This window comes from Eschrichtius robustus, chromosome 3 (assembly GCF_028021215.1).
Source record: "Eschrichtius robustus isolate mEscRob2 chromosome 3, mEscRob2.pri, whole genome shotgun sequence".
In the NCBI taxonomy this organism is placed as follows: Eukaryota; Metazoa; Chordata; class Mammalia; order Artiodactyla; family Eschrichtiidae; genus Eschrichtius; species Eschrichtius robustus.
The window spans coordinates 133,151,236-133,178,925 of NC_090826.1; the positions used below are offsets into that span (position 1 = coordinate 133,151,236).

At 35.4% G+C, this 27,690-nt stretch overlaps 1 protein-coding gene across 3 annotated transcripts in view; it reads right to left on the minus strand.

Moving 5' to 3' along the window:
• COP1 (COP1 E3 ubiquitin ligase) overlaps positions 1 to 27,690 on the minus strand; it is a 273,507-nt gene that overhangs the window by 149,372 nt on the left and 96,445 nt on the right. For all 3 annotated transcript variants that reach the window (XM_068541298.1, XM_068541299.1, XM_068541297.1), the window contains one exon: positions 3,680 to 3,794. In XM_068541298.1, the coding sequence (XP_068397399.1) occupies positions 3,680 to 3,794 (115 nt within the window). The remainder of the gene's footprint in view (positions 1 to 3,679; positions 3,795 to 27,690) is intronic.

Here is a 27,690-nt window from a genome sequence, read left to right on the forward strand (position 1 = left end):
AAGACACTGTCTCTTTCAACACCAGTAAGAACATACTGTGAATTCGTTTTCTTTTTTAAGCAATAATTTCTTGCAAAAACAAAAAAAAGTACCTCTGATCAAGAGAAGTTAAATCATTTATTAAAACAAAATCCCTTATCAGTGAAGACGGTGAGGGTGGAGAGACAAGTATATATACTGGACAGAGTATTTGTTAAAGGAACATGTTTACAGGGATACATCTTCATGTTCATGTTTACTTATAGTCAAAACAATTAATAATAACATAATTTAGATTAAAAATTGATTTTTAAGTAAAAAAGTGAAATATTTGTTCACATAATACTTTGAAGTGTTTTAAATCCTATTATGGGATGAGAGTAAAAAACTGCAGTGTATGAATTATTAATTTTCAAAATCAAACTTAAAATAGGTTCACTCAAATGTCTTGGTGGAATATGGAAAACAATAATTCCATCCAATAGAACTCTTTACAAATACTTTGAGTAAAGTCTATTTCAGTAAACTATTCATAACTAAATGATGTAGAATTTAAATCACAAAATCAGGTTATAAAGGACCTGAGAAGACAGCTAATTTACTCTCCAATGTAGAAACAGGCCTACAGTGGAATCATGAATAAAAACACTGTTTTTCAAAACTGCTTAAAGTTTGGACTTGTGTTTTCCCTTCCAAAGAAAGAAAAGAACACAATTACTTTAGTTAGCTTTCTATATTGAAACTTGAAATAAGCCTGTTACAACACTGTGTTTTCATACCTTCTTCCTTATTCTTAGCTCATATACATACAAACACACACAGAATTTTTAAGGTAAACTTTTGTGATTTCCCTTCTTAAATGTCCTCTGAAAATACTAGTAAGCAAAAAGAAATTAAGCTGTAAGAATCATTAAGTCAAAAGAGTTACTATTACTCTACTATATGATATATAATAAAGAATTTATTTATTTTATCTGGAGATTTCCAGTTATCTTGAATTGCTGACACGAAGAACTTTATCTAACAATTATTATAAAGAAAAACAAACAATTATTTGAGGAAACTAAGTAAGCTTCTGTCCCTAATATTTTACATTTTAAAGATTTAAACACTAACTTAACATAGTCATCTAACGACCCACATTAAAAGGGCTCAATTTGGTAGTGTTTCCATTCAAGAAAACGCAAAAGGAACAAACCCAATTAGCATGAAATAGCAAAATGTTATTGAGCTAAAGTACTTGGTCCACAAAAATTATTCTCAGGAAATTCAACAAATTATAAATAAAATATAGGTTATTGCAAAAGGGAGGGACGGTATCAACTGTACAGCAAAGTGGTTTGGATACAACATGCATCCAACCATGTAACTGGTTCTTTTTATATATAACCCTATTACTGTGAGCTACTTAATGTAGTAAATACTGAAAAGACAGTGACTTTAGCTAGCCATTTAAAAATTGTTTTACTATTAATATATTCTTTCAACATTTTGACATCAATCCCTAAGTACATAAAATTCACAAGCATTCAAGAATGTCTATTCTGTAGAAGATCACAATCCTTTTCTAGGGTAGTTGAACTTCTGGCCATCATACCCACTCATTTAACACCTACTTTCAACAGAAGTTATAAAAATAACACTAAAAGCAGTTATTTCAGTATCTGAAAGCATAGGGATTAGATTTCACTTATCTGGTTGTAAAAAGGTAGGATTTTGTTTGCTTGGTTGGTTTATGATCAATACCCATACATATCATGGCGTATCACCTCTCCTAATTACAGATTAGTTTGCAAAAGTGTGTTCAGTCTCTCTTCTCTCTTCTAATGCTTTATAATTGAGCTTCTCTTCCAATTACAATTAAGAGTTCAAAGCATTTATTTCTTAGTCTTCATGTCTCATTTTCATAGATGAAAATAAAAGTTGGGGATGGGGAGTGGATTCTCATTTGAAAATATACAAAAGGACAATCAAACTCTTAGGTACCCCATTACAAAGAAGTTTAAATTTCCTCTTTACAGACAAGGACACTAGGAGGGACTCCATATTCAGCAATATGATTAGTGTAGACACTGTGCAAATTTGTTAAGTTAAATTTGAGATTCCTAAAAACTAAAGACAACATGTGTTAAGTACAATACAGCCATGTCTACAAAAATAAAAATCTAATCTTCCTCCTGGTTTTAACTTACTAGTCTACCTCCCTATAAAGCTATATCTCCAAAATAAATTAAATTGGTTTGTGATTACCTTTACTATCCCACAGCATGCCTATACTATAGTTATTTACAAATTATTAATCAATAGCCTACTCCAATCTCTCTTTCCCATCTTGCTCTCTTTTTTTAATGTCTGCCATTTGCCTGTGGTTGTATTTCAACATCATACCAACAAATAACATCTGAAAGGGTTAACATGAACCCTCTGCCAGTCAGTAGAATGTAGGTCTCAGACCACTTTCAATGTTACAGCTTCCTACTATAGTTTATAGACTATTACAGAAGTTTAATAAGGGGCTCAATTCTCAAGACAATACAATGAGAGCTTTCCATCTGTATGAAAACTGTTGACTATTAATTTCAAACACACTTATAAACAAAGTTTGGCTTTCTTCTAGTCTTCAGAGGAAAAATGCTATGTGAATCTATATACATTTTTCTGCCACCTCCAGTCCTGAGGCAAATTTCTCCAAAGATTCTCTCTCTATAATGTGTGGATTATAATACAAACATGCCTATTCAAGAGAAAACCAAGGCAAAATTTTTAACAATTAATAAAATATCAGACATTTTCTTCCTTGGCGGTCCTCATTTTGAGCAGGTGTATTACAAATGACATCAATTAATTGAGAATCTAACTTATACCAAGCATTGTATTTTACATGCATCATCTATAAACCTTAAAAAAAAAAAACCCTGCTGGGTCGGTATAAATGTCCCTACTGCACTAGTGAGCAAAGACACCAAGAAAGGCTAAAGATCAGAGAACTAACAAAAAGGGCACAGAACTACATTACTTCTCTATAGCAATAAAAATATTCTATGCTATTGTGTACAAATCTTTGCATAAGTTATTTCCTCTACTTTGAATATGTTCCCAATTACCTTTTTTAGTTAATTAATACTAGCCTTGACTAAATACAACATCTCTGAAATCCCTACAGGAATCATTCTCTTACATTTCTCCATTTTCAACGTGGCATGGCTTTTTCACTCCGTTATATTAGTGGATATTTTTCTCTATTCCCTTAATACCCTTTGCATATGTATATAACATAAAATATCACATAGAATTATTCACCTGTTGCTTTCCCCCACTAAATTCATAATACTCCTTGACGACAGGTACAAGTACTTTCATCTTTTTATTCTTAGCACAGAGGATAGTGCTTAGAACTTAATAAATGTTGAAGAATAGAAGGCAACTGAATGGAAATTATTTTTGCTAGCTACATATTCATGGCTGATTTGTTTTTAACTTTATACAGCTCACTATATACAGATTAAAAACTCCCAAATAAAGAAAGAGAACAAAAATAGATATGGAAAAGCAATGTTCTCCAAGATGTCTAAGAACCTCCACAATGCTGTGCTAGACTATGTTGAAAATAGACACTTTTGCTTTCCATAAATCCAGCATAAGAAGCTAGATATGGATATGAAATATGAACCTGAGATATTTTAAGAAGTCCTGAATGTACCTGAGATACGAGACATCCTTGTAGAAAAGTAACATTGCTCTAAGTCTTCAAAATGAGCAGTGAGTCGTTTTCGTCTTGATGCTAATGTGCTGTTATACCAGGGCTGTTTCTTTGTCTAAGGTGATAACAAGAAAAGACACTTGTAACTCAGAACAAATCATACTATTTTTCTACACAGAATATCCAAATGCTTGAATATTTCACTTAAAAAGTTCACATTAAAATAATTACAAATAGCAAAATCCCGCAGTTCTTAGACCACATTTCGAATTCTTAATTTAAAGGGAAAATAGGTCAATTTTATGAGAATAAAATGAGAAGCTTCTTTCAACTCTCCAAATTAAATGGAGATAGAATCCATTATAAGGGCTATTCTGAAATTTAGAATTTTGAGAATTTTACTTTAATATGCATCAATTGTTAGAAAACAATTACCAAAAGAAAACTAATTACTGCTTCATCATCCCTATATTGCACCCTATACCTTGTGAATAATAGGAACACTGCTTGGCTGTACAAAATAGGTATTTAACACTGATTATTAGGTTAAGGGGTAGTTAATATGTATGTACTAAATAGTTTGACATATACATTAGAAGACCCAAAAAACTAAATCACATATATACATATTTAGAGAACAACAACAAATCTGAAATACACTGGCATATAAACCTTATTAAAAAAGTCTATAATCCTAAACATATAATATTACCAACACCATGTTAATTGAAAGGGTATGAAAACTCTTCCACAAATGGTTACTAACTACTATGCTTGTGGCACATTAACAGATAAAGAGATAAGACACATAATGAGATCCTGAGATGACATAAGTTCACCAATAAGAATACCAGAACTAAAAAAAAAAAAATACCAGAACTGCAAATGTATTAACTAAGAAATATTAAGTTACTACAATGAACAAAAAACACTTATCTAAAGTGAACTCCTGTTAAAAGTAGATGGTAAGTAAGAATTATTTTAAAGCTGTGCTTGGATCAGAAGAAAAAAAGACTATTTTCCAAAAGATAAACAACAAAACAGGAAGCTGAACTCAGGTAATGGCAAACAAAATATAAGATGTAGAAAAAGGGAAAGAAGAGGACAATCGGATTTGAGGACAAATACCTACAAAAGAACAAGTATTAGATTTGGAGAGTAAAAAGAGAATTTGCAAAGTGGAAGATAAACCTGAAAGAACTACTCAAAATGAAGGAATGAAGTCAAGAAGACAGAAAAATTTGTAAGAGAAGAAAAGAGACATAGAAGACAGAATACTAAGGTTTATTCCAGAAAAAGAATTCATTATTCTGAATTCCAGTACCTTGGAAAAAGAATGGAGGCAAAGATCGAGAAGATGCAAGAAATGTTTAACAAAACCCTAAAAGAATTAAAGAACAAACAAACAGAGATGAACAATACAATAACTGAAATGAAAAATACACTAGAAGGAATCAATAGCACAATAACTGAGGCAGAAGAACGGATAAGTGGACTGGAAGACAGAATGGTGGAATTCACTGATGCGGAACAGAATTTTAAAAAATGAATGAAAAGAAATGAGGACAACCTAAGACACCTCTGGGACAACATTAAACGCAACAACATTCGCATTATACGGGTCCCAGAAGGAGAAGAGAGAGAGAAAGGACCCAAGAAAATGTTTGAACAGATTAGAGTCAAAAACTTCCCTAACATGGGAAAGGAAATAAACACCCAAGTCCAGGAAGCACAGAGAGACCCAGGCAGGATAAACAAAAGGAGAAACATGCCAAGACACATAGAAATCAAACTGGAACAAATTAAAGACAAAGAAAAATTATTGAAAGCAGCAGAGAAAAACAACAAATAACATACAAGGGAACTCCCATAAGGTTAACAGCTGATTTCTCAGCAGAAACTCTACAAGCCAGAAGGGAGTGGCATGACATATTTAAAGTGATGAAAGGGAAGAACCTACAACCAAAACTACTCTACCCGGCAAGGATCTCATTCAGATTCGATGGAGAGATCAAAAGCTTTACAGATAAGCAAAAGCTAAGAGAATTCAGCACCACCAAACCAGCTCTACTACAAATGCTAAAGGAACTTCTCTAAGTGGGAAACACAAGAGACGAAAAGGACCTACAAAAACAAACCCAAAACAATTAAGAAAATGGTAACAGAAACATACATATCCATAATTACCTTAAACATAAATGTATTAAATGCTACAACCAAAAGACACAGGCTTGCTGAATGGATACAGAAACAAGACCCATATATATGCAGTCTACAAGAGACCCACTTCAGACCTAGGGACACATACAGGCTGAACGTGAGCAGATGGAAAAAGATATTCCATGCAAATGGAAATCAAAAGAAGGCTGGAGTAGCAATACTCATATCAGATAAAATAGACTTTAAAATAAAGAATGTTGCAAGAGACAAGGAAGGACACTACATAATGATCAAGGGATCAATCCAAGAAGAAGATATAACAATTATAAATATATATGCACCCAACATAGGAGCACCTCAATACATAAGGCAACTGCTAACAGCTATAAAAGAGGAAATCGACGATAACACAATAATAGTGGGGGACTTTAACCCCTCACGTACACCAAAAGACAGATCATCCAAACAGAAAATTAATAAGGAAACACAAGCTGTAAATGACACAACAGACCAAACAGATTTAACTGATATGTATAGGACTTTCCATCCAAAAACAGCAGATTACACTCTCTTCTCAAGTGTGCAAAGAACATTCCCCAGTACAGATCACATCTTGGTCACAAATCAAGCTTCAGTAAATTTGAGAAAACTGAAATCGTATCAAGCATCTTTTCTGACCACAATGCTATGAGATTAGAAATCAATTACAGGGAAAAAAACATAACAAAACACAAACACATGGAGGCTCAACAATATGTTACTAAATAACCAAGAGATCACTGAAGAAAACAAAGAGGAAATCAAAAAATACCTAGAGACAAATGACAATGAAAACACGACAATCCAAAACCTATGGGGTGCGGCAAAAGCAGTTCTAAGAGGGAAGTTTACAGCAATACAAGCCTACCTCAAGAAACAAGACAAATCTCAAATAAAAAATCTAACCTTACACCTAAAGGAACTACAGAAAGAAGAACAAAAAAAACCCAAGGTTGGCAGAAGGAAAGAAATAATGAAGATCACAGCAGAAATAAAAGAAATAGAAACAAGGAAAACAATAGCAAAGATCAATAAAACTAAAAGCTGGTTCTTTGAGAAGATAAACAAAATTGATAAACCATTAGCCAGACTCATTAAGAAAAAGAGGGAGAGACTCAAATCAATAAAATTAGAAATGAAAAAAGGAGAAGTTAAAACAGACACCGCAGAAATGCAAAGCATCCTAAGAGACTACTACAAGAAACTCTATGCCAATAAAATGGACAACCTGGAAGAAATGGAGAAATTCTTAGAAAGGTATAACCTTCTAAGACTGAACCAGGAAAAAATACAAAATATGAACAGACCAATCACAAGTAATGAAATTGAAACTGTGACTAAAAATCTTCCAAAAAACAAAAGTCCAGGACCAGATGGCTTCACAGGGGAATTCTATCAAACATTTAGAGAAGAGCTTACACCCATCCTTCTCAAACTCTTCCAAAAAATTGCAGAGGAAGGAACACTCCCAAACTCATTCTATGAGGTCACCATCACCCTGAAACCAAAACCAGACAAATATACTACAAAAAAAGAAAATTACAGACCAATATCACTGATGAATATAGATGCAAAAATCCTCAGCAAAATACTAGCAAAGAGATTCCAACAACACATTAAAAGGATCATACACCATGATCAAGTGGGATTTATCCCAGGGATGCAAGGATTCTTCAATATACACAAATCAATCAATGTGATACACCACATTAACAAATTAAGGAATAAAAACCATATGATCATCTCAATAGATGCAGAAAAAGCTTTTGACAAAATTCAACACCAATTTATGATAAAAGCTCTCCAGACAGTGGGCATAGAGGGAACCTACCTGAACATAATAAAGGCCATATACAACAAACCCACAGCAAACATCGTTCTCAATGGTGAATAACTGAAAGCATTTCCTCTAAGATCAGGAATGAGACAAGGATGTCCACTCTCACCACTATTATTCAACATAGTTTTGGAAGTCCTAGCCATGGCAATGAGAGAAGAAAAAGAAATAAAAGGAATACAAATTGGAAAAGCAAAGGTAAAACTGTCACTGTTTGCAGATAACATGATACTATACATAGAGAATCCTAAAGATGCCACCAGAAAACTACTAGAGCTAATCAATGAATTTGGTAAAGTTGCAGGATACAAAATTAAGGCACAGAAATCTCTTTCATTCCTATACACTAATGATGAAAAATGTGAAAGAGAAATTAAGGAAACACTTCCATTTACCATTGCAACAAAATGAATAAAATACCTAGGGATAAACCTACCTAGGGAGACAAAATATCTGTATGCAGAAAACTATAAGACACTGATGAAAGAAATTAAATATGACACAAACACGTGGAGAGATATACCATGTTCTTGGATTGGAAGAATCAATATTGTGAAAATGACTATACTACCTAAAGCAATCTACAGATTCAATGCAATCCCTATCAAATTACCAATGGCATTTTTTACAGAACTAGAACAAAAAATGTTAAAGTTTGTATGAAGACACAAAAGACCCCAAATAGCCAAAGCAGTCTTGAGGGAAAAAAACGGAGCTGGAGGAATCAGACTCCCCGACTTCAGACTATACTACAAAGCTACAGTAATCAAGACAATATGGTACTGGCACAAACACAGGAATACAGATCAATGGAACAGGATAGAAAGCCCAGAGATAAACCCACGCACCTATGGTCAACTAGTCTATGACAAACGAAGCAAGGATATACAATGGAGAAAAGACAGTCTCTTCCATAAGTGGTGCTGGGAAAACTGGACAGCTACATGGAATAGAATGAAATTAGAACACTGCCTAACACCATACACAAAAATAAACTCAAAATGTATTAGAGACCTAAATGTAAGACCAGACACTATAAAACTCTTCGAGGAAAACATAGGAAGAACACTCTTTGTCATAAATCACAGCACGATCTTTTTTGATCCACCTCCTAGAGTAATGGAAATAAAAACTAATTAAACAAATGGGACCTAATGAAACTTAAAAGCTTTTGCAAAGGAAAGGAAACTATAAACAAGATGAGAAGACAACCCTCAGAATGGGAGAAAATATTTGCAAACGAATCAACGGGCAAAGGATTAATCTCCAAAATATATAAACAGCTCATGCAGCTCGATATTAAAAACACAAACAAGCCAATCCAAAAATGGGCAGAAGACCTAAATAGACATTTCTCCAAAGAAGATATACAGATGGCCAAGAAGCATATGAAAAGCTGCTCAACATCACTAATCATTAGAGAAATGCAAATCAAAACTACAATGAGGTATCACCTCACACCAGTCAGAATGGGCATCATCAGAAAATCTACAAACAACAAATGCTGGAGAGGGTGTGGAGAAAAGGGAACCCTCTTGCACTGTTGCAAGGTGGGAATGTAAACTGATACAGCCACTATGGAGAACAGTATGGAGGTTCCTTAAAAAACTAAAAATAGAATTACCATAGGACCCAGCAATCTCACTACTGGGCATATACCCAAAGAAAACCATAATTCAAAAAGACACAAGCACCCGAATGTTCATTGCAGCACTATTTACAATAGCCAGGTCGTGGAAGCAACCTAAATGCCCATCGACAGACGAATGGATAAAGAAGACGTGGTACATATATACAATGGGATATTACTCAGCCATAAAAAGGAACGAAATTGGGTCATTTATAGAGACATGGATGGATTTACAGACTGTCATACGGAGTGAAGTAAGTCAGAAAGAGAAAAACAAATATCGTATATTAACGCATATATGTGGAACCTAGAAAAGTGGTACAGATGAACCAGTTTGCAAGGCAGAAATTGAGACACAGATAAGGAGAACAAACGTATGGACACCAAGTGGGAAAGTGGCGGGGGGGGGGGGGGTCGGGGGTTGATGAATTGGGGGATTGGAATTGACATATGTACACTAATATGTATAAAATGCATAACTAATGAGAACCTGCTCTATAAATAATAAATTAAATAAAATTCAAAAAAAAAAAAGAAAGAAATGTAAAAAGAAAAGAATAATAAGGTTTAAAATATGGGCCCCCAGAGACCCAGAAAAGAGTAACAGACTGAAGAAGACATATCTGAAGAGTTGGTGCTGACAATTTTCCAGAACAGAAAACATACATGAATACAGACATAGAAATTATTCCTATCAAGAAGGATAATTAAAAAGAAATCCACGGGGCTTTCCTGGTGGTGCAGTGGTGAAGAATCTGTCTGCCAATGCAGAGGACACGGGTTCGAGCTGTGGTCCAGGAAGATCCCACATGCCGCAGAGGAACTAAGCCCGTGTGCCGCAACTACTGAGCCTGCGCTCTAGAGCCCACAAGCCACAACTACTGAGCCCACATGCCACGTCTACTGAAGCTCGCACGCCTAGAGCCCGTGCTCCACAACGAGAAGCCACCACAATGAGAAGTCCCCGCACTGCAACAAAGAGTAGCCCCCGCTCGCCGCCAACTAGAGAAAGCCTGCGTTCAGCAACAAAGATCCAACACAGCCAAAAATAAATAAAAATAAAAATAAGTTAATTTAAAAAAAAATCTGCAATTAGACATACTAAAGCAAAACTATGTTTTTGTACAAAACAGAAAGATTTTAAAATCAGACAAAGAGAAAAGTTAATTCACCTAACAGGAACAATTAAACAAGCAAAATACTTCTCAAAAGGAATAAGAGAAGTTAGAACAAAGTAAACTTTGGTTATCCTTAAAAAGTTGAAAGAAAAGAACCCCAACCTAAAATTCAGATTCCAACAAAACTGTCCTGCAACAACATGAGCAAAATATTTTTTCATGTAAATGAAAAGAAGGCTTATCACCAATAAGCTACCTCTTAAAAAATTTCTGAAACCATGTAATTGAAAAGTTCAACAACACAAACCAGAAGGTCTGAGACACAAAATGAAAGCGAAGCAAGGAAACTAGTAACCAAGTAAGTGATTTTAAATATTGTTTACATACATTAATTATAATATCTAATTTATGGGGTTCAAGAATAAGACAGAATAAATACACCGAAAACCAGCATATACGTCAGAAGAGAGGGCCCAGATACTTTTACATGAAAATTCTACCAAATATTCAAGGAAGATATAACATTAATTGTACACAGACTCTTTCAGAAAACACTTCCCAATTTGTCTTCTGAGACCAGCATAGCTGTAATACCCAAACCCAGTGAGGACACTGGAGAGGGAAGGAAAGAAGAAGGGGAATAAGGGCCTTCATGAAAACAAGCACCCACAACAAAATAACAGCAAATCAATTTCAACAACATGTAAAAAGAATAACTCATCGTGACTAAATGGAGTTCAGTCCAAGAATGCAGGGCTGTTTCCGTATTAGAAAATCAATGAACGCAATTCATCAAGTGGGCAGAATAAAGGAGATATCCATATAAAAATTTCTGCCTGGTTTGCAGGGCAGAAATTGAGATACAGATGTAGAGAAAAAAAGTATGGACACCAAGGGGGGAATGCGGCGGGGGTGTGTGTGTGATGAATTGGGAGATTGGGATTGACATGTATACACTGATGTGTATAAAATGGATGACTAATAAGAACCTGCTGTATAAAAAAATAAATAAAATTAAATTAAAAAAAAATTTCAAGAGATGCATAAAAAGCATCTGACAAAATTCAACACCTATACATGTTCAAATTTCTCAACAAATTAGGAACAGAAGGAAACTTCCTCAACTCGATAAAGGGCATCTACCAAAATGTAGAGCTAACATATAAGTTCAAGTATAAGGGGGAAAGGGGAGGGAAAAAGAGGAAAAAGAAGAGAAGGGAGATGTGGCGAGAGGAGAGGAGGGGAGGGAAGAAGGAGAGGAGAAAGGGGGGAAGAGGAGAGGGGAAACAGAAGAGAACACACAAAGAGTAGAAAAGGTAAAAATATCTTTTTGCTGATCATATGATATTACATAGAAATTCCTGAGAATCTACAAAACTACTAGAATTAATAAATTTAGAAAGAAAATTAATAAATTTAGCAAGCTAATAAGAAACAAGGCTAACGCACAAAAATCAATTGTACGTTTATGTATTCACAACAAATTAGAAAATAAAAATTGTAAAATAATTGTATCAATAATAGCATCAAAAAGAATTAGAAATTAATTTAATGAAAGCATGGAAGACCTCTATATTACAAACACAAACACTGCCAGGAGGAATTTTTAAAAGACCAAAATACATGGAAAGATATACCATATTCATGGACTGGAAAGCTCAATATTGTTCGTGTGTTACCATTATGGTAACTGGGTAAATGGTACATGGGCTCTCTCTGTTTGTTTTTTTTAATGCTTTTTGTTTTGTTTTGGCTGCACCACGCAGTTTGTGCAATCTTAGTTCCCCAACCAGGGATGGATCGAACCCAGGCTGCCAGTAGTGGAAGCATGGAGTCCTAACCACTGGACCACCAGGGAATTTTCATGGGCTCTCTCTGTATTAATTTTTACAACTGCATGTGAATCTACAATTATCTCAAAATTTAAAAATTTATTTTTACAACTCTAAAGAAACTTAGGAATAAACTTATGAAGAAATAAATAAAACCTAGACTCAACTTAATATCAAAAACATATCAATTCCCCCTAAGGTAATTTATAAGTTAAAGGCAGTTCTAATAAAGATACCAAGAAGCTTTTTTATGCAGCTAGAGAAACTGATACTAAAGTTGATGTGAGGGCTTCTCTGGTGGCGCAGTGGTTAAGAATCCGCCTGCCAATGAAGGGGACATGGGTGTGAGCCCTGGCCCGGGAAGATCTCACATGCTGCGGAGCAACTAAGCCCGTGGGCCACAACTACTGAGCCTGCACTCTAGAGCCCGCAAGCCACAACTACTGAAGCCCGAGTGCCTAGAGCACGTGCTCTGCAACAAGAGAAGCCACCGTGATGAGAAGCCCACGCACCACAATGAAGAGTAGCCCCCACTCGCTGCAACTGGAGAAAGCCTGCGTGCAACAACGAAGACCCAACACAGCCAAAAATAAAATAAATTAAATAAAATTAAAAAAATAATAAAGTTCATGTGAAAAAACCAACAGGAAAGAATATTCTGTAAAACACTGAAAAAGAAGTGCTGGGGGGTTGGAGGAATTAGTTCTATCAGACATTAAAACATACCATAAAGAGGTGACAGTGAAAAGAGAAACACATCAGCAGATAGAAGAGAAAGACCAGAAATAAATCCATTTTACACACCGAACTTTTGATATGAGAAAGGTTGCATATCACAACACTCGATCAAAGATAGATTTTTAAAAAGTGGGCTGGGACAACTGACTAGACATTTGGATAAAGATAAAATTAGATCCACACCTCAAAATATACACAACAATAAACTCCAAACAGAACAGGAATCTAAATGTAAAAAATGAAACGAGACAAGTATTTTAAGAAAACATGGGTAAATTTCTCTATGTCCTAGTTACAGGTAGACATTTTGAACTATGACTCAAAACCCAGAGGTAACAAAAGATTGGTAACTTTAAATAATAATTTAAAAATTTTGAACAGTTTCAAAAAAAAAACAGAAGAAAATATAGGGAACATTTATCACAGATAAAGGGCTAATAGTTTTAATATACCGCCAAATCTTAAAAATTGAACAAAACAGATAAAAAACTTTATAGAAAAAATAGGCCAGAAATATGAATACATAATCCACTAGTAAGTATATTAATATACCAGTAATCACATGATAAGATGTCTGTTCAACTTCATTCATAATTACAGAAACATAAAACTATCCTGAGATGTATTTCTCACTTGACAGATTGGCAAAAACTTTAAAGTAAAACTCATTCTTTTAGAGAGGCTCTAAGAAAGACTCTAGGAAAACAGGCACGTTCATATATTGCTGGGGAAAATGAAAATTAGTACAATTATTTGGGGGAAGAAGATGATTTGGCAATATCAATCTCTGTCTGTCTCTCCATCCGTCCGTCCATCCATCCATCCATCCATTCATCCATCTACATCTTTGACCCAGAAACCGCACGTCTAGGAATTTACACTGAAGATACACTGTCCAACAATATGAAAATACATATGCACAAGTTAATCACTGCAGCACTACTTGTAATTACAAGATAATGTAAACTACATGTTTTTATGTAACAAATTGATTAAATAATCCTATGCAGCTATAAAAACAATGAGGAAGAGTTCTATGAACTTCTGTGGATTTGTTTTCATGATAAATTGTTAAAATAAAAAAGCAAAGTGCAGCAGAGAATCACTAGGTAAGCTACCCTTTGTGTAAGAAAAAAGAAATAAGAGAATATGCGTATGTATCATGAAAACCTGACTAATAAAACTGGTTACCAACAGGGGTTAAGAAACAATGTAGTGGGAAAAGATAAAGGATATGGGAATTGGTAGAAGGGCTGGAGGGGTGGTATTTATTGAGTATGACTTTTTGCATAGCTCTGACTTTTAGAATTAGGTTAATATTTCACATATTCAAAAAAGTCTGTATGTCATAAAAATGGGGTGGGGTGGAACACAAACAGAAGCAAATGAACTTAACTGTATTTCAAAGAAATATCACAGTTTATACTGATGAAAATTAACAATCAAAACCAAGTAAACTATGAACACACTATATTTTCACACTATATTCTCTCAGACTAAAGACAAAAAGAAATTTAAATAAATATTTATCACTAGTTAGTAGATTTGTTTTCTTAGTAATTTCCATACTAGTTTATATATATATATATATATATATAGTAAGACTATAACAATAAGTAAAATGTATTTTGATAATGAGAGCTAAGTTTCTGTCAGAAAAGAGAATTAGAGATATAGAAAGGGTACAATGTAAAGCTACAACGAACCCTGTGATAGTGAACTGCAATGAGAGCTCATCAGTATGAACTCATAGCTTTTATGACAGATACAGAAACACAGACATGTTATTTACATATATGATTACATAAATATTATGTTCATAAACTGAATAGCATAGACGAATCTCAGCTAGTCTGTATTGCCCACATGGTTATCTCCAGAACAGCTGATTCTTACCTACATTACAAAATGTTGTGTTATTTTTTAACAATTCTTTTTTTTTTTTTAATTTATTTATTTTTGGCTGCATTGGGTCTTTCGTTGCTACACGCGGGCTTTCTCTAGTTGCGGCGAGTGGGGGCTACTCTTCGTTGTGGTGCACAGACTTCTCATTGCGGTGGCTTCTCTTGTTGCGGAGCACGGGCCCTAGGAGCCTGGGCTTCAGTAGTTGCAGCACGCAGGCTCAGTATTTGTGGCTCATGGGCTCTGGAGCACAGGCTCAGTAGTTGTGGCGCACAGGCTTAGTTGCTCTGCGGCACGTGGGATCTTCCCAGACCAGGGCTCGAACCCATGTCCCCTGCATTGGCAGGTGGATTCTTAACCACTGCACCACCAGGGAAGCCCACAAAATGTACTAAATAAAGATAAATGATATTCCATAACCATGGGCCTGTGAGTTGTTTGGGAGCAGACTGTATCAGTCTGTCAGCATTGTTTAGTAATAGTAAGTGAATTTATGATTCACCTGATTTCAGTGGAGCCTGTAACTTAATGGCTGGTCACATAACTAGAATGCACTGCCCATGTGACTAGCTTAAAATAAGAGATCTGACCTCAACCCAAATTTGAATTTCCCATTACTAAGGTGCTTGAGATGCAAGCTAGTAGTGGTTCTGAACCTGGAGACAAAGCAATTCCTCTGTGACTCGGTGGTAGAAGGACAAAGAAGACTGTGCCTAAAGTCTTCATATCCCTTTCAATGAGTACTCTTCTTCCGCTTGGCTGTACTATATCCTTTGCCTATAATGAAGTTCCAGAAGTATAAACTGCTTGATTCCTGTGAGTCCTTTCATCAAACACTTAAGGTGATTAATATATAATTAATGGACACATATTATAATATGTTATATATACAGATATACATATTTCCTAGCTCTGTCCACTGAGAAGGCCTACAAGCAATGACGCTCTAAGTGCAATGAGCACACTTAAAACCCAGATATTTGTTTTGAAATACCATTCTCCATTAAAAGAAAACAGGGCTTCTTGGATACATGGCTGATTCCAGGACTGGGGCAAGGTAAGTACAAAATGATGCTGGTATATCTTGTCGTCTAAGAATGTAAGAAGTTACTTAAAGAATGATAAGAACATGAAAATCAGCTTGAAGGAGTTCCAACTAGACAAACAGGGAACAATCTGAGTTCAAAATGATTAACAGAAAAAATTAAAACTCCATGATTCCATAACCATATAAACAAACAAAGAGGGAGGGAGGGAAAGATCCTTTCAGTAGAAATGCTAACGAATAAATGTGGAAGTATTACTCAGCTATTAAAAAAAAATGAAATAATGCCATTTGCAGCAACATGGATGGACTTAGAGATTATCACATTAAATGAAGTTAGACAGAGAAAGATGCTACTGTATGATATCACTTAAATGTGGAATCTAAAAAAATGATTCAAATGAACTTATTTACAAAACAGAAATAGACTCACAGACATAGAAAGCAAACTTACGGTTACCAAAGGGGATAGCACGAGAGTGGGGGTGGATAAATTAGGAGTTTGGGATTAACATATACAAACTACTCTATATAAAATAGGTAAATGACAAGGATCTACTGTATAGCACAGGGAACTATACTCAATATCTCATAATAACCTATAATGGAAAAGAATCTGAAAAAGTGCACATATATATATGTGAATCACTTTGCTGTATACTTGAAACTAACACAACACTGTAAATTAACTATACTTCAATAAAAAAGTTAAAAAAATAAATGTGGAAGAAAAAATGAATTAAAAGTTATCATTTGGGCAAAACACATTAATAATTATTTCAAGTAAGATTTATTAATAGATGCTCAAATGGGAGAAAATGGTAAATTTACAGTGGACAAATCTGGCAGGCACCACCTTAATCAAGTGATCAGAGTTAACATCACCAGTACTGAGCAAACTCATATATCATATGGGTCCAGATACGACAAACTAACAAAGGATACCACATCGATTCTGTAGTATTCCTGATAAAAATGGATAATCTGAATCTAGTTATAAGGAAATATCACACAAACTCATATTAAGGAAAGTTCTACAAAATTAATAACTTATACTATTCAAAAACGTCAACATCATGCACAACTAAAGAACTATAACAATTTAGAGGAGATTGAAGAAACATGACAACTAAATGTAACCAGTGATTCTGGATTCATACTGGAGAAGGAAAATTTTTTTTCTTTTGCTATAAAAGAATATTAGTGGAAAAACTGTTGAAATTTAACTACATTATCTCAGATAATAATATTGCATTAACATTAAATTTCCTGATTTTACTAATTGTACTAAGCTTATATAAAAATTCTAAAGCAAGATGAACAGGCAATTATAAAACTTCAGTGGTATAAAAAAATTGTTTCTGGCTTCACCTACATTATATTGTTAACATTTTTTTCAATTCAATTTCAACTATAAACAGTATTTTTAAGAGTAGTAAAATAATATACCCGATAGCTGTACCATAGTTTCCATAGCTATTCTACTATGACTGGGGATATTTATTTTTCTAGAATTTTTGCTTTTATAAATAATACTGGTATATAATCTTTACATAGTACTTTGAATCATTTCTTATAAGAAATTCCTACGTTTATCACCAAATCACACATTTTTAGCATTTCTCATATGTATATATCGCCAAATAGTCTTCCTGGAAGACAACCAACTCTCTCCCCCCTCCCCTTTTCCCCCTCTCTCAGTCCCCCATCCCACCCTCAACACTACATGTACATGCACACAGCAAGTAAGAAGAGCTCCCATTTTGAAACATCCTTAGCCATACCTATTAGGTGACTTCTTTGGTACCTTATACTACTTCATATTGTGCTTTTATTATTTAGGAAGTTGAGTATTATTTCATATGTGAGCTGACCATCTGAATTTGCCTTTTTCCCCCATGTTCTTCATCTTTTTTAAAAAATTTTTTTTGGAGCTTTCATCAAAAGAATGAAATTGGTTTAAGAAACTTTTTTCATTTTGAAGCAATGTGAAGCAACTGACAAAACCTTTCCCAGTTTGGGTTTAAAAGCTTCTTTATGGTGCTTTCTTATATACAGCCTGCTTTTTTTCTATAGTTCTATTATTATTTAAATCATTATTTAGCTGACCTGGACTCTTACAGTAACAGATAAATCAGAAAGCTAAATTTCCTGCAAATGGTATCCTGGCTAACACTTCATAATTTACTTAATCTTCCCTTTTGACTCCCTCTTGCGAGAGCACTGGAATCACAACTAACTGCTCAACAATCATCGACAAGAAGACACTGGAACTCACCAAAACAGATACCCCACATCCAAAGACAAAGGAGAAGCCACAGTGAGACGGTAGGAGGGGTGCAATCACAATAAAATCAAAACCCCATAACTGCTGTGTGGGTGACTCACAAACTGGAGGACACTTATACCACAGAGGTCCACCCACTGGAGTGAAGGTTCTGAGCCCCACGTCAGGCTTCCCAACCTGGGGGCCCGGCAACGGGAGGAGGAATTCCTAGAGAATCAGACTTTGAAGGCTAGTGGGATTTGATTGCAGGACTTCGATAAGACTGGGGGAAACAGAGACTCCACTCATGCAGGGCAAGCACAAAGTAGTGTGCAAACTGGGACCCAGGGGAAGGAGCAATGACCCCATACGAGACTAAACAGACCTACCTGCTGGTCTTGGAGGGTCTCCTGCAGAGGCAGGGGGTGGATGTGTCTCACCGTGAGGACAAGGACACTGGCAGCAGAAGTGCTGGGAAGTACTCCTTGGCGTGACCCCTCCCAGAGTAGCCATTAGCCCCACTAAAGAGCATGGGTAGGCTCCAGTGTTGGGTCGCCTCAGGCCAAACAACCAACAGGGAGGGAACCCAGCCACACTCATCAGCAGACAAGCGGATTAAAGATTCACTGAGCTCTGCCCACCAGAGCAACAGCCAGCTCTACCCACCACCAGTCCCTCGCATCACGAAACTCGCTCAAGCATCTAGATAGCTTCATCCACGAAAGGGCAGACAGCAGAAGCAAGAAGAACTACAATCCTGCAGCCTGTGGAACTAAAACCACATTCAGAGAAAGATAGATGAGACGAAAAGGCAGAGGGCTATGTACCAGATGAAGGAACAAGATAAAACCCCAGAAAAACAACTAAATTAAGTGGAGATAGGCAACCTTCCAGAAAAAGAATTCAGAATAATGATAGTGAAGATGACCCGGGACCTCGGAAAAAAAATGAAGGCAAAGATTGAGAAGATGAAAGAAATGTTTAATAAAGACCTAGAAGAATTAAAGAACAGACAAACACATGAACAATACAATAACTAAAATGAAAAATACACTAGAGGAATCAATAGCAAAATAACTGAGGCAGAAAGACGGATAAGTGACCACCTGGAAGACAGAATGGTGGAATTCACTGATGCGGAACAGAATAAAGAAAAAAGGATGAAAGGAAATGAAGATAGCCTAAGAGACCTCTGGGATAATATTAAACACAACAACATTCACATTATAGGGGTCCCAGAAGAAGAAGAGAGAGAAAGGACCTGAGAAAATATTTGAAGAGATTATACTCAAAAACTTCCCTAACATGGGAAAGAAAATAGCCACCCAAGTCCACAAAGTGCAGAGAGTCCCATACAGGATAAACCCACAGAGAAACACGCCGAGACACATAGTAATCAAAATGACAAAAATTAAAGACAAAGAAAAATTACTGAAAGCAGCAAGGGAGAAACGACAAATACATATAAGGGAACTCCCATAAGGTTAACAGCTGATTTCTCAGCAGAAACTGTATAAGCCAGAAGGGAGTGGCATGACATATTTAAAGAGATGAAAGGGAAGGACCTACAACCAAGATTACTCTACCCAGCAAGGATCTCATTCAGATTCGATAGACAAATCAAAAGCTTTACATATGAGCAAAAGCTAAGAGAATTCACCACCACCAAATCAGCTCTACAACAAATGCTAAAGGAACTTCTCTAAGTGGGAAACACAAGAGAAGAAAAGGACCTACAAAAACAAAACACAAAACAATTAAGAAAATGGTAATAGGAACATACATATCAATAGTTACCTTAAATGTGAATGGATTAAATGCTACAACCAGAAGACACAGGCTTGCTGAATGGACACAAAAACAAGACCCATATATATGCTGTCTACAAGAGACCCACTTCAGACCTAGGGACACATACAGGATGAAAGTGAGGGGATGGAAAAAGATATTCCATGCAAATGGAAATCAAAAGAAAGCTGGAGTTACAATACTGATATCAGATAAAATAGACTTTAAAATAAAAAACGTTACAAGAGACAAGGAAGGACACTACATAATGATCAAGGGATCAATCCAAGAAGAAGATATAACAATTATAATTATATAAGCACCCAACATAGGAGCACCTCAATACATAAGGCAACTGCTAACAGCTCCAAAAGAGGAAATCGATAGTAACACAATAATAGTGGGGGACTTTAACCCTTCATGTACACCAAAAGACAGATCATCCAAACAGAAAATTAATAAGGAAACACAAGCTTTAAAAGACACAACAGACCAAATAGAGTTAACTGATATGTATAGGACATTCCATCCAAAAACATCAGATTACACTTTCTTCTCAAGTGCGCATGGAACATTCTCCAGGATAGATCACATCAAATCAAGCCTCAGTAAATGTAAGAAAACTGAAATAATACGAAGCATCTTTCCTGACCACAACACTGTGAGATTAGAAATCAATTACAGGGAGAAAAATGTAAAAAACACAAACACATGGAGGCTAAACAATAATTCACTAATAACCAAGACATCACTGAAGAAATCAAAGAGGAAATCAAAAAATACCTAGAGACAAATGACAATGAAACACGACAATCCAAAACCTATGGGATGCAGCAAAAGCAGTTCTAAGAGGGAAATTTATAGCAATACAAGCCTACCTCAAGAAACAAGAAGTCTCAAATAAACAATCTACCCTTACACCTAAAGGAATTAGAGAAAGAACAAACAAAACATAATGTTAGTAGAAGGAAAGAAATCATAAAGATCAGAGCAGAAATAAATGAAATAGAAACAAAGAAAATAGCAAACATCAATAGAAGTAAAAGCTGGTTCTTTGAGAAGATAAACAAATTGATATACCATTAGCCAGACTCATCAAGAAAAAGAGGGAGAGGACTCAAATCAATAAAATTAGAAATGAAAAAGGAGACGTTACAACAGACACGACAGAAATACAAAGCATCCTAAGACACTACTACAAGCAACTCTGCCAATAAAATGGACAACCTGGAAGAAATGGACAAATTCTTAGAAAGGTATAGCCTTCCAAGACTGAACCTGGAAATAATAGAAAATATGAACACACCAATCACAAGGAATGAAACTGAAACTGTGATTAAAAACCTTCCACAAACAAAAGTCCAGGACCACATGGTTTCACAGGGGAATTCTATCAAACATTTAAAGAGCTAACACCCATCCTTCTCAAACTCTTCCAGAAAATTGCAGAGGAACACTCCCAAACTCATTCTATGAGGTCACCATCACCCTGAAACCAAAACCAGTCAAATATACTACAAAAAAAGAAAATTACAGACCAATATCACTGATGAATATAGATGCAAAAATCCTCAACAAAATACTAACAAACAGAATCCAACAACACATTAAAAGGATCATACACCACGATCAAGTGGGATTTCTCCCAGGGATGCAAGGATTCTTCAAAATATGCAAATCAATCACTGGGATACACCATATTAACAAACTGAAGAAGAAAAACCATATGATCATCTCAATAGATGCAGAAAAAGCTTTTGACAAAATTCAACACCCACTTATGAAAAAAACTCTCCAGAAAGTGGGCATCGAGGGAACCTACCTCAACAAAATAAAGGCCATATATGACAAACCCACAGCAAACATCATTCTCAATGGTGAAAAACTGAAAGCGTTTCCTCTAAGATCAGGAATGAGACAAGGATGTCCACTCTCACCATTATTCAACATAGTTTTGGAAGTCCTAGCCACAGCAATTAGAGAAGAAAAAGAAATAAAAGGAATACAAATTGGAAAAGAAAAAGTAAAACTGTCACTGTTTGCAGATGACATGACACTATACATAGAGAATCCTAAAGATGCCAGCAGAAAACTACTAGAGCTAATCAATGAATTTGGTAAAATTGCAGGATACAAAATTAATGCACAGAAATCTCTTGCATTCCTATACACTAATGATGAAAAATCTGAAAGAGAAATTAAGGAAATACTCCCATTTGCCAATGCAACAAAAAGAATAAAATACCTAGGAATAAATCTACCTAGGGAGACAAAAGACCTACATGCAGAAAATTAGAAGACAGTGATGAAAGGAATTAAAGATGATACAAACAGATGGAGAGATATACCATGTTCTTGGATTGGAAGAATCAATATTGTGAAAATGACTATACTACCTAAAGCAATCTACAGATTCAATGCAATCCCTATCAAATTACCAATGGCATTTTTTACAGAACTAGAACAAAAAATCTTAAAATTTGTATGAAGACACAAAAGACCCCAAATAGCCAAAGCAGTCTTGAGGGAAAAATACGGAGCTAGAGGAATCAGACTCCCTGTCTTCAGACTATACTACAAAGCTACAGTAATCAAGAAAATATGGTACTGGCACAAACACAGAAATACAGATCAATGGAACAGGATAGAAAGCCCAGAGATAAACCCACGCACCTATGGTCAACTAATCTATGACAAACGAGTCAAGGATATACAATGGAGAAAAGACAGTCTCTTCAAAAAGTGGTGCTGGGAAATCTGGACAGCTACATGGAATAGAATGAAATTAGAACACTCCCTAACACCATACACAAAAAGAAACTCAAAATGTATTAGAGACCTAAATGTAAGACCGGACACTATAAAACTCTTAGAGGAAAACATAGGAAGAAAACACTTTGTCATAAATCACAGCACGATCTTTTTTGATCCACCTCCTAGAGTATTGGAAATAAAAACAAAATTAAACAAATGGGACCTAATGAAACTTAAAAGCTTTTGCAAAGCAAAGGAAACTATAAACAAGATGAGAAGACAACCCTCAGAATGGGAGAAAATATTTGCAAACGAATCAATGGACAAAGGATTAATCTCCAAAATATATAAACAGCTCATGCAGCTCAATATTAAAAAAACAAACAACCCAATCCAAAAATGAGCAGAAGACCTAAATAGACATTTCTCCAAAGAAGACATACAGATGTCCAAGAAGTGCATGAGAAGCTGCTCAACATCACTAATTATTAGAGAAATGCAAATCAAAACTACAATGAGGTATCACCTCACACCAGTTAGAATGGGCATCATCAGAAAATCTACAAACAACAAATGCTGGAGAGGGTGTGGAGAAAAGGGAACCCTCTTGCATTGTTGCAATTTAGGAATGTAAACTGATACAGCCACTATGGAGAACAGTATGGAGGTTCCTTAAAAAACTAAAAATAGAATTACCATAGGACCCAGCAATCTCACTACTGGGCATATACCCAGAGAAAACCATAATTCAAAAAGACACATGCACCCCAAGGTTCACTGCAGCACTGTTTACAATAGCCAGGTCGTGGAAGCAACCTAAATGCCCATCGACAGACAAATGGATAAAGAAGATGTAGTACATATATACAACGGAATATTACTCAGCCATAAAAAGGAACGAAATTGGGTCATTTTTAGAGACATGGATGGATCTAGAGACCGTCATACAAAGTAAGTCAGAAGGATAAAAGCAAACATCGTATATTAATGCATATATGTGGAACCTAGAAAAATGGTACAGATGAACTGGTTTGCAGGGCAGAAATAGAGACACAGATGAGGAGAACAAATGTATGGACACCAAGGGAGGAAAGTGGCGGGGTGGGGGGGTGGGATGAATTGGGAGATTGCGATTGACATATATACACTAACATGTATAAAATGGATAACTAATGAGAACCTGCTCTATAAAAAAATAAATAAACTAAAATTCAAAAAAAAACCTTCCCTTTCACCACTGATCTGTATATCCACCTTCACCACAGGGTAAACTCTTAATTACCTTTCAGTTAGATTTTACATTTTTTATTGTGCCCCTTTTGTTACAGCAGTCTTAGAATACATTATAATAACTTAATGGGTAAATGCCCTTGTAATTATTATACCTCTGAAGCATTCATTCTATAAATAACCATTAAAGTCAATTGGGCACACTCTCTACCGACCTTTAAAAAATATTCTTGAGGATTTTTAATTGGAATCACATTAAGTTATGGTTATTGGTCTATTCAAAATGTTCAACAATTGCTTTAACCTATTTTAATATTTTTTATTTTCCTTGAAAATTATACATTTTATTAAGACTGCTATTTTTATTAATATGCATCAGCACTAAGTTATTTTAGTCTACTCAATATTATAATAGCCAATTTCAATTATATATTGTAACATACAGTATCTTTTTTACTTCTCTCTACATTTGCCATCTTAAGTTTTTCCCAGTTTCTTGAGTTCAATGCCTAGTTCATTTATTTTTATTTGCATCTAAAAATGAATTCATTTAATGATACAATTTTTTAGGAAAATTCTGACCAAAATTTCATAAATATTGATATATAATATTTTCACTAGCATTATTTTCTGAATTGTTTTTAGCAATGTCTATATACTCTTTAACACAAAGGTATTAAGAGAAATCTTTAGTTTACTCTCTTCCAGATTGTCTCAGTAGTTATCTATTTGAGGTTCTGATTCAGAGAATGTAAATGGTACAATTCTGTTTTAGAATCAATCCAGTTTTCTAAATGCTCTAAGATTACTATAAATAATGTATATCCCTTGATGCAAAGTATAAAGTGAGACAAGTACCTATTAAACCAAGTTTGACTCATCTCAAACAAAGAAAAAATCCAATGTCTTTATAATGACCTAAGAAAATCATGCACCAAAGTGGCCTCTGTCATGTTTCTTACCTCAGTTCTATTTTTCTCCTCCTTCCTCATTCCTCTCCAGCCATACTGGACTTCTGGACTGTGTCTGGCATTCTTGTACCTTAAGGCTTATGTACTTATTTTCACTCAGCCTAGATCTTCCTGGAGATATTCACATAGCTTGCTCCCTCACCTCCTCTTTGTTCAAAGGTAATCTATTCTTATTACTATTAGTATCTCTCCAACTAGAATGAAAGTTTGGCTACAGCATGAATTTTTTTTTTTAATTTATTTTATTTATTTTTGGCTGTGTTGGGTCTTCGTTTCTGTGCGAGGGCTTTCTCCAGTTGCGGCGAGTGGGGGCCACTCTTCACCGCGGTGCACGGGCCTCTCACTGTTGTGGCCTCTCCCGTTGTGGAGCACAGGCTCCAGACGCGCAGGCTCAGTAGTTGTGGCTCACGGGCTTAGCTGCTCCGCGGCATGTGGGATCTTCCCAGACCAGGGCTCGAACCCGTGTCCCCTGCATTGGCAGGCAGATTCTCAACCACTGCGCCACCAGGGAAGCCCCTACAGCACGAATTTTTGTCTGTTTTGTTTTTGTTCAATAACCAGAGCCTGTAATAGTGTCTGGTAAATAGGATGTACTCAAAAAAAACTTTTGGTTGAATAAATTAATATTTAAAAGCACCTGCCCTGAAGCCATAATGCCTGAGTTAAAATCTCTGCTATATTACCTTGGGCAACCTCCTTAACTTCTCTTTGCCCTAGTTTCCTCCTCAATAAAATAGAAAATAATAGTAATAGTACTTATCTCATAAGGAAGTTCTAAGAATTAAAGTAGTTAATATATGTAAAGTTCATTGAGCAATGTCCATGAATAGTAAATGCAAAATAAATGTTACCTAAATACTTTTATTTCTACTTTAATTACTTCTTGAATTATACAGTAGCCCCTCCATATCCACAGGTTCTGCATCTAACAATTCAATCAAACGCAGACAAAAAAAATCCACATACACACAGCCCCCCCCCAAAAAAGAAGAAGAAATTCCAGAAAGTTCCAAAAAGCAAAACGAATTTGCAGCTGCACTGGCAACTATTTTCACAGTATTCACATTATATTTAAAACTTTTTACATAGCATTTACATTATATTAGTTATTACAAGTAATCCAGAGGTGAGAAAGTATATAGGAGGATGTGCTACCCAGGTTATATGCAAATATACACCAATTTATCCAAGGACTTGAGCAACCTTGGATTTTGGTACCTGCAGGGGTTCCTGGAACCAATCCCCCATGGATACTGAAGGATGACTATACCTTAAAATCTCTTACCATGTTTAACTTTTAATCAATTTTTGAAAATTTCTAATAGGTTTTGCTTTATATAAATACCAATGCTTTATATTATGTCACACAAATTACTACTACTTTGTGGGATTATACCTTTCATTATGTGAAAACCTGTATCTATCTTCTATGATTTTTTCCTTGAGTTCTACTTTGGTCTGTACTTTTCTTTCCTTTTTTGTTGTTTGTTTTTGTTGTATTCCTTACCATTCTTATATTTGCCAGGTTTATCCTCAACTACTCCTTTGTTTTAAAGTCTTTCTGTGTCAATCTGTTTTAAGTCTGTCTCTTCTAAAGAGTATACCTAGAAATGAAGCCTAAGGACTTCGGCACAATATGTTATATTAGTTCTATCCCATAAGCACTAGTAGGTTTTCCTCCTCAGCAACTTCCCTGTCCTCCAGCAGATACTAAGGTTGGAGTCTCCTGAGAGTCCCAGACTACTTCACCCAAAAGCACGCTTTTACTCTGCATACAGTGACTCACATGTTAGGTAGACTTCCTAAGTATTCTTTTTATCTTTATAAATTCTTTTTAAGTTTTCAGTGTGAGGATAGCAATATGTCAATGGGATTTCTAGTGGGTGGAGGTTGGAGGGATTACATTGGCTTAGTGTACAATCTCAAACCAGAAGTCTCCTTTATTATATGCAAACAGTAAAAATTAAAAAAAAAAACCCACTATTCTGATTGCTTTTTTTTTTCTATTCAATTTCTATTGTTTCTAGCTTATGGAATTTGCTAGAAATTCCATATTAATGCTCTATAAATGGCAATAGTAGAAAATCTTCTCTGTTCCTCTATGTAGACTTTGTCAAAGCCCTGCAGCCAAAGAGCAATAGGAACACACCTGTAGTTGAACAAATTTTATTATTGCTCATTGCAGCGAAGAATACAGCACACTACAGGTTAAGGTAAGAGGATGTTACAAACTACTTATAGGATATAGGCCCACGTTAAGTGATTTGGGGGAGGGTTCAAGGAAGTAAGGCTTTGCTCTGGATTGGATACTGTCAAGAAGTGGGGATAATTCTGTGATTGAGTACCTTAATAAATCTTACCTAGACGAACAGAAAACTACAGTGAGACTAAAGTTGTAATTAGTAAAGAAACAGCAACTGCTCATATTAGCCATGATAGAGGTGTGTTTGGTATTTTATATGGCTTGCACAGTGACTTCTTTTTGTATGTGCTTAATAAGTTTATGAAGTGATCTTGGTTTTTGTTTCATTTCATCACCGTCCCAGAGTGACTATGTCTGATGTTGATGTTCTGTGAGATTATGTTTAAAAGGAGAACATCAAGGCCCAGCTGTGAATGCCAAGCCTGTTTCCAGGTTCAGAGACTGCTTTTCCTGTTCAAGTTCTTAAGGATGTTTCAATTTAATTCTTAAAAATTTCTC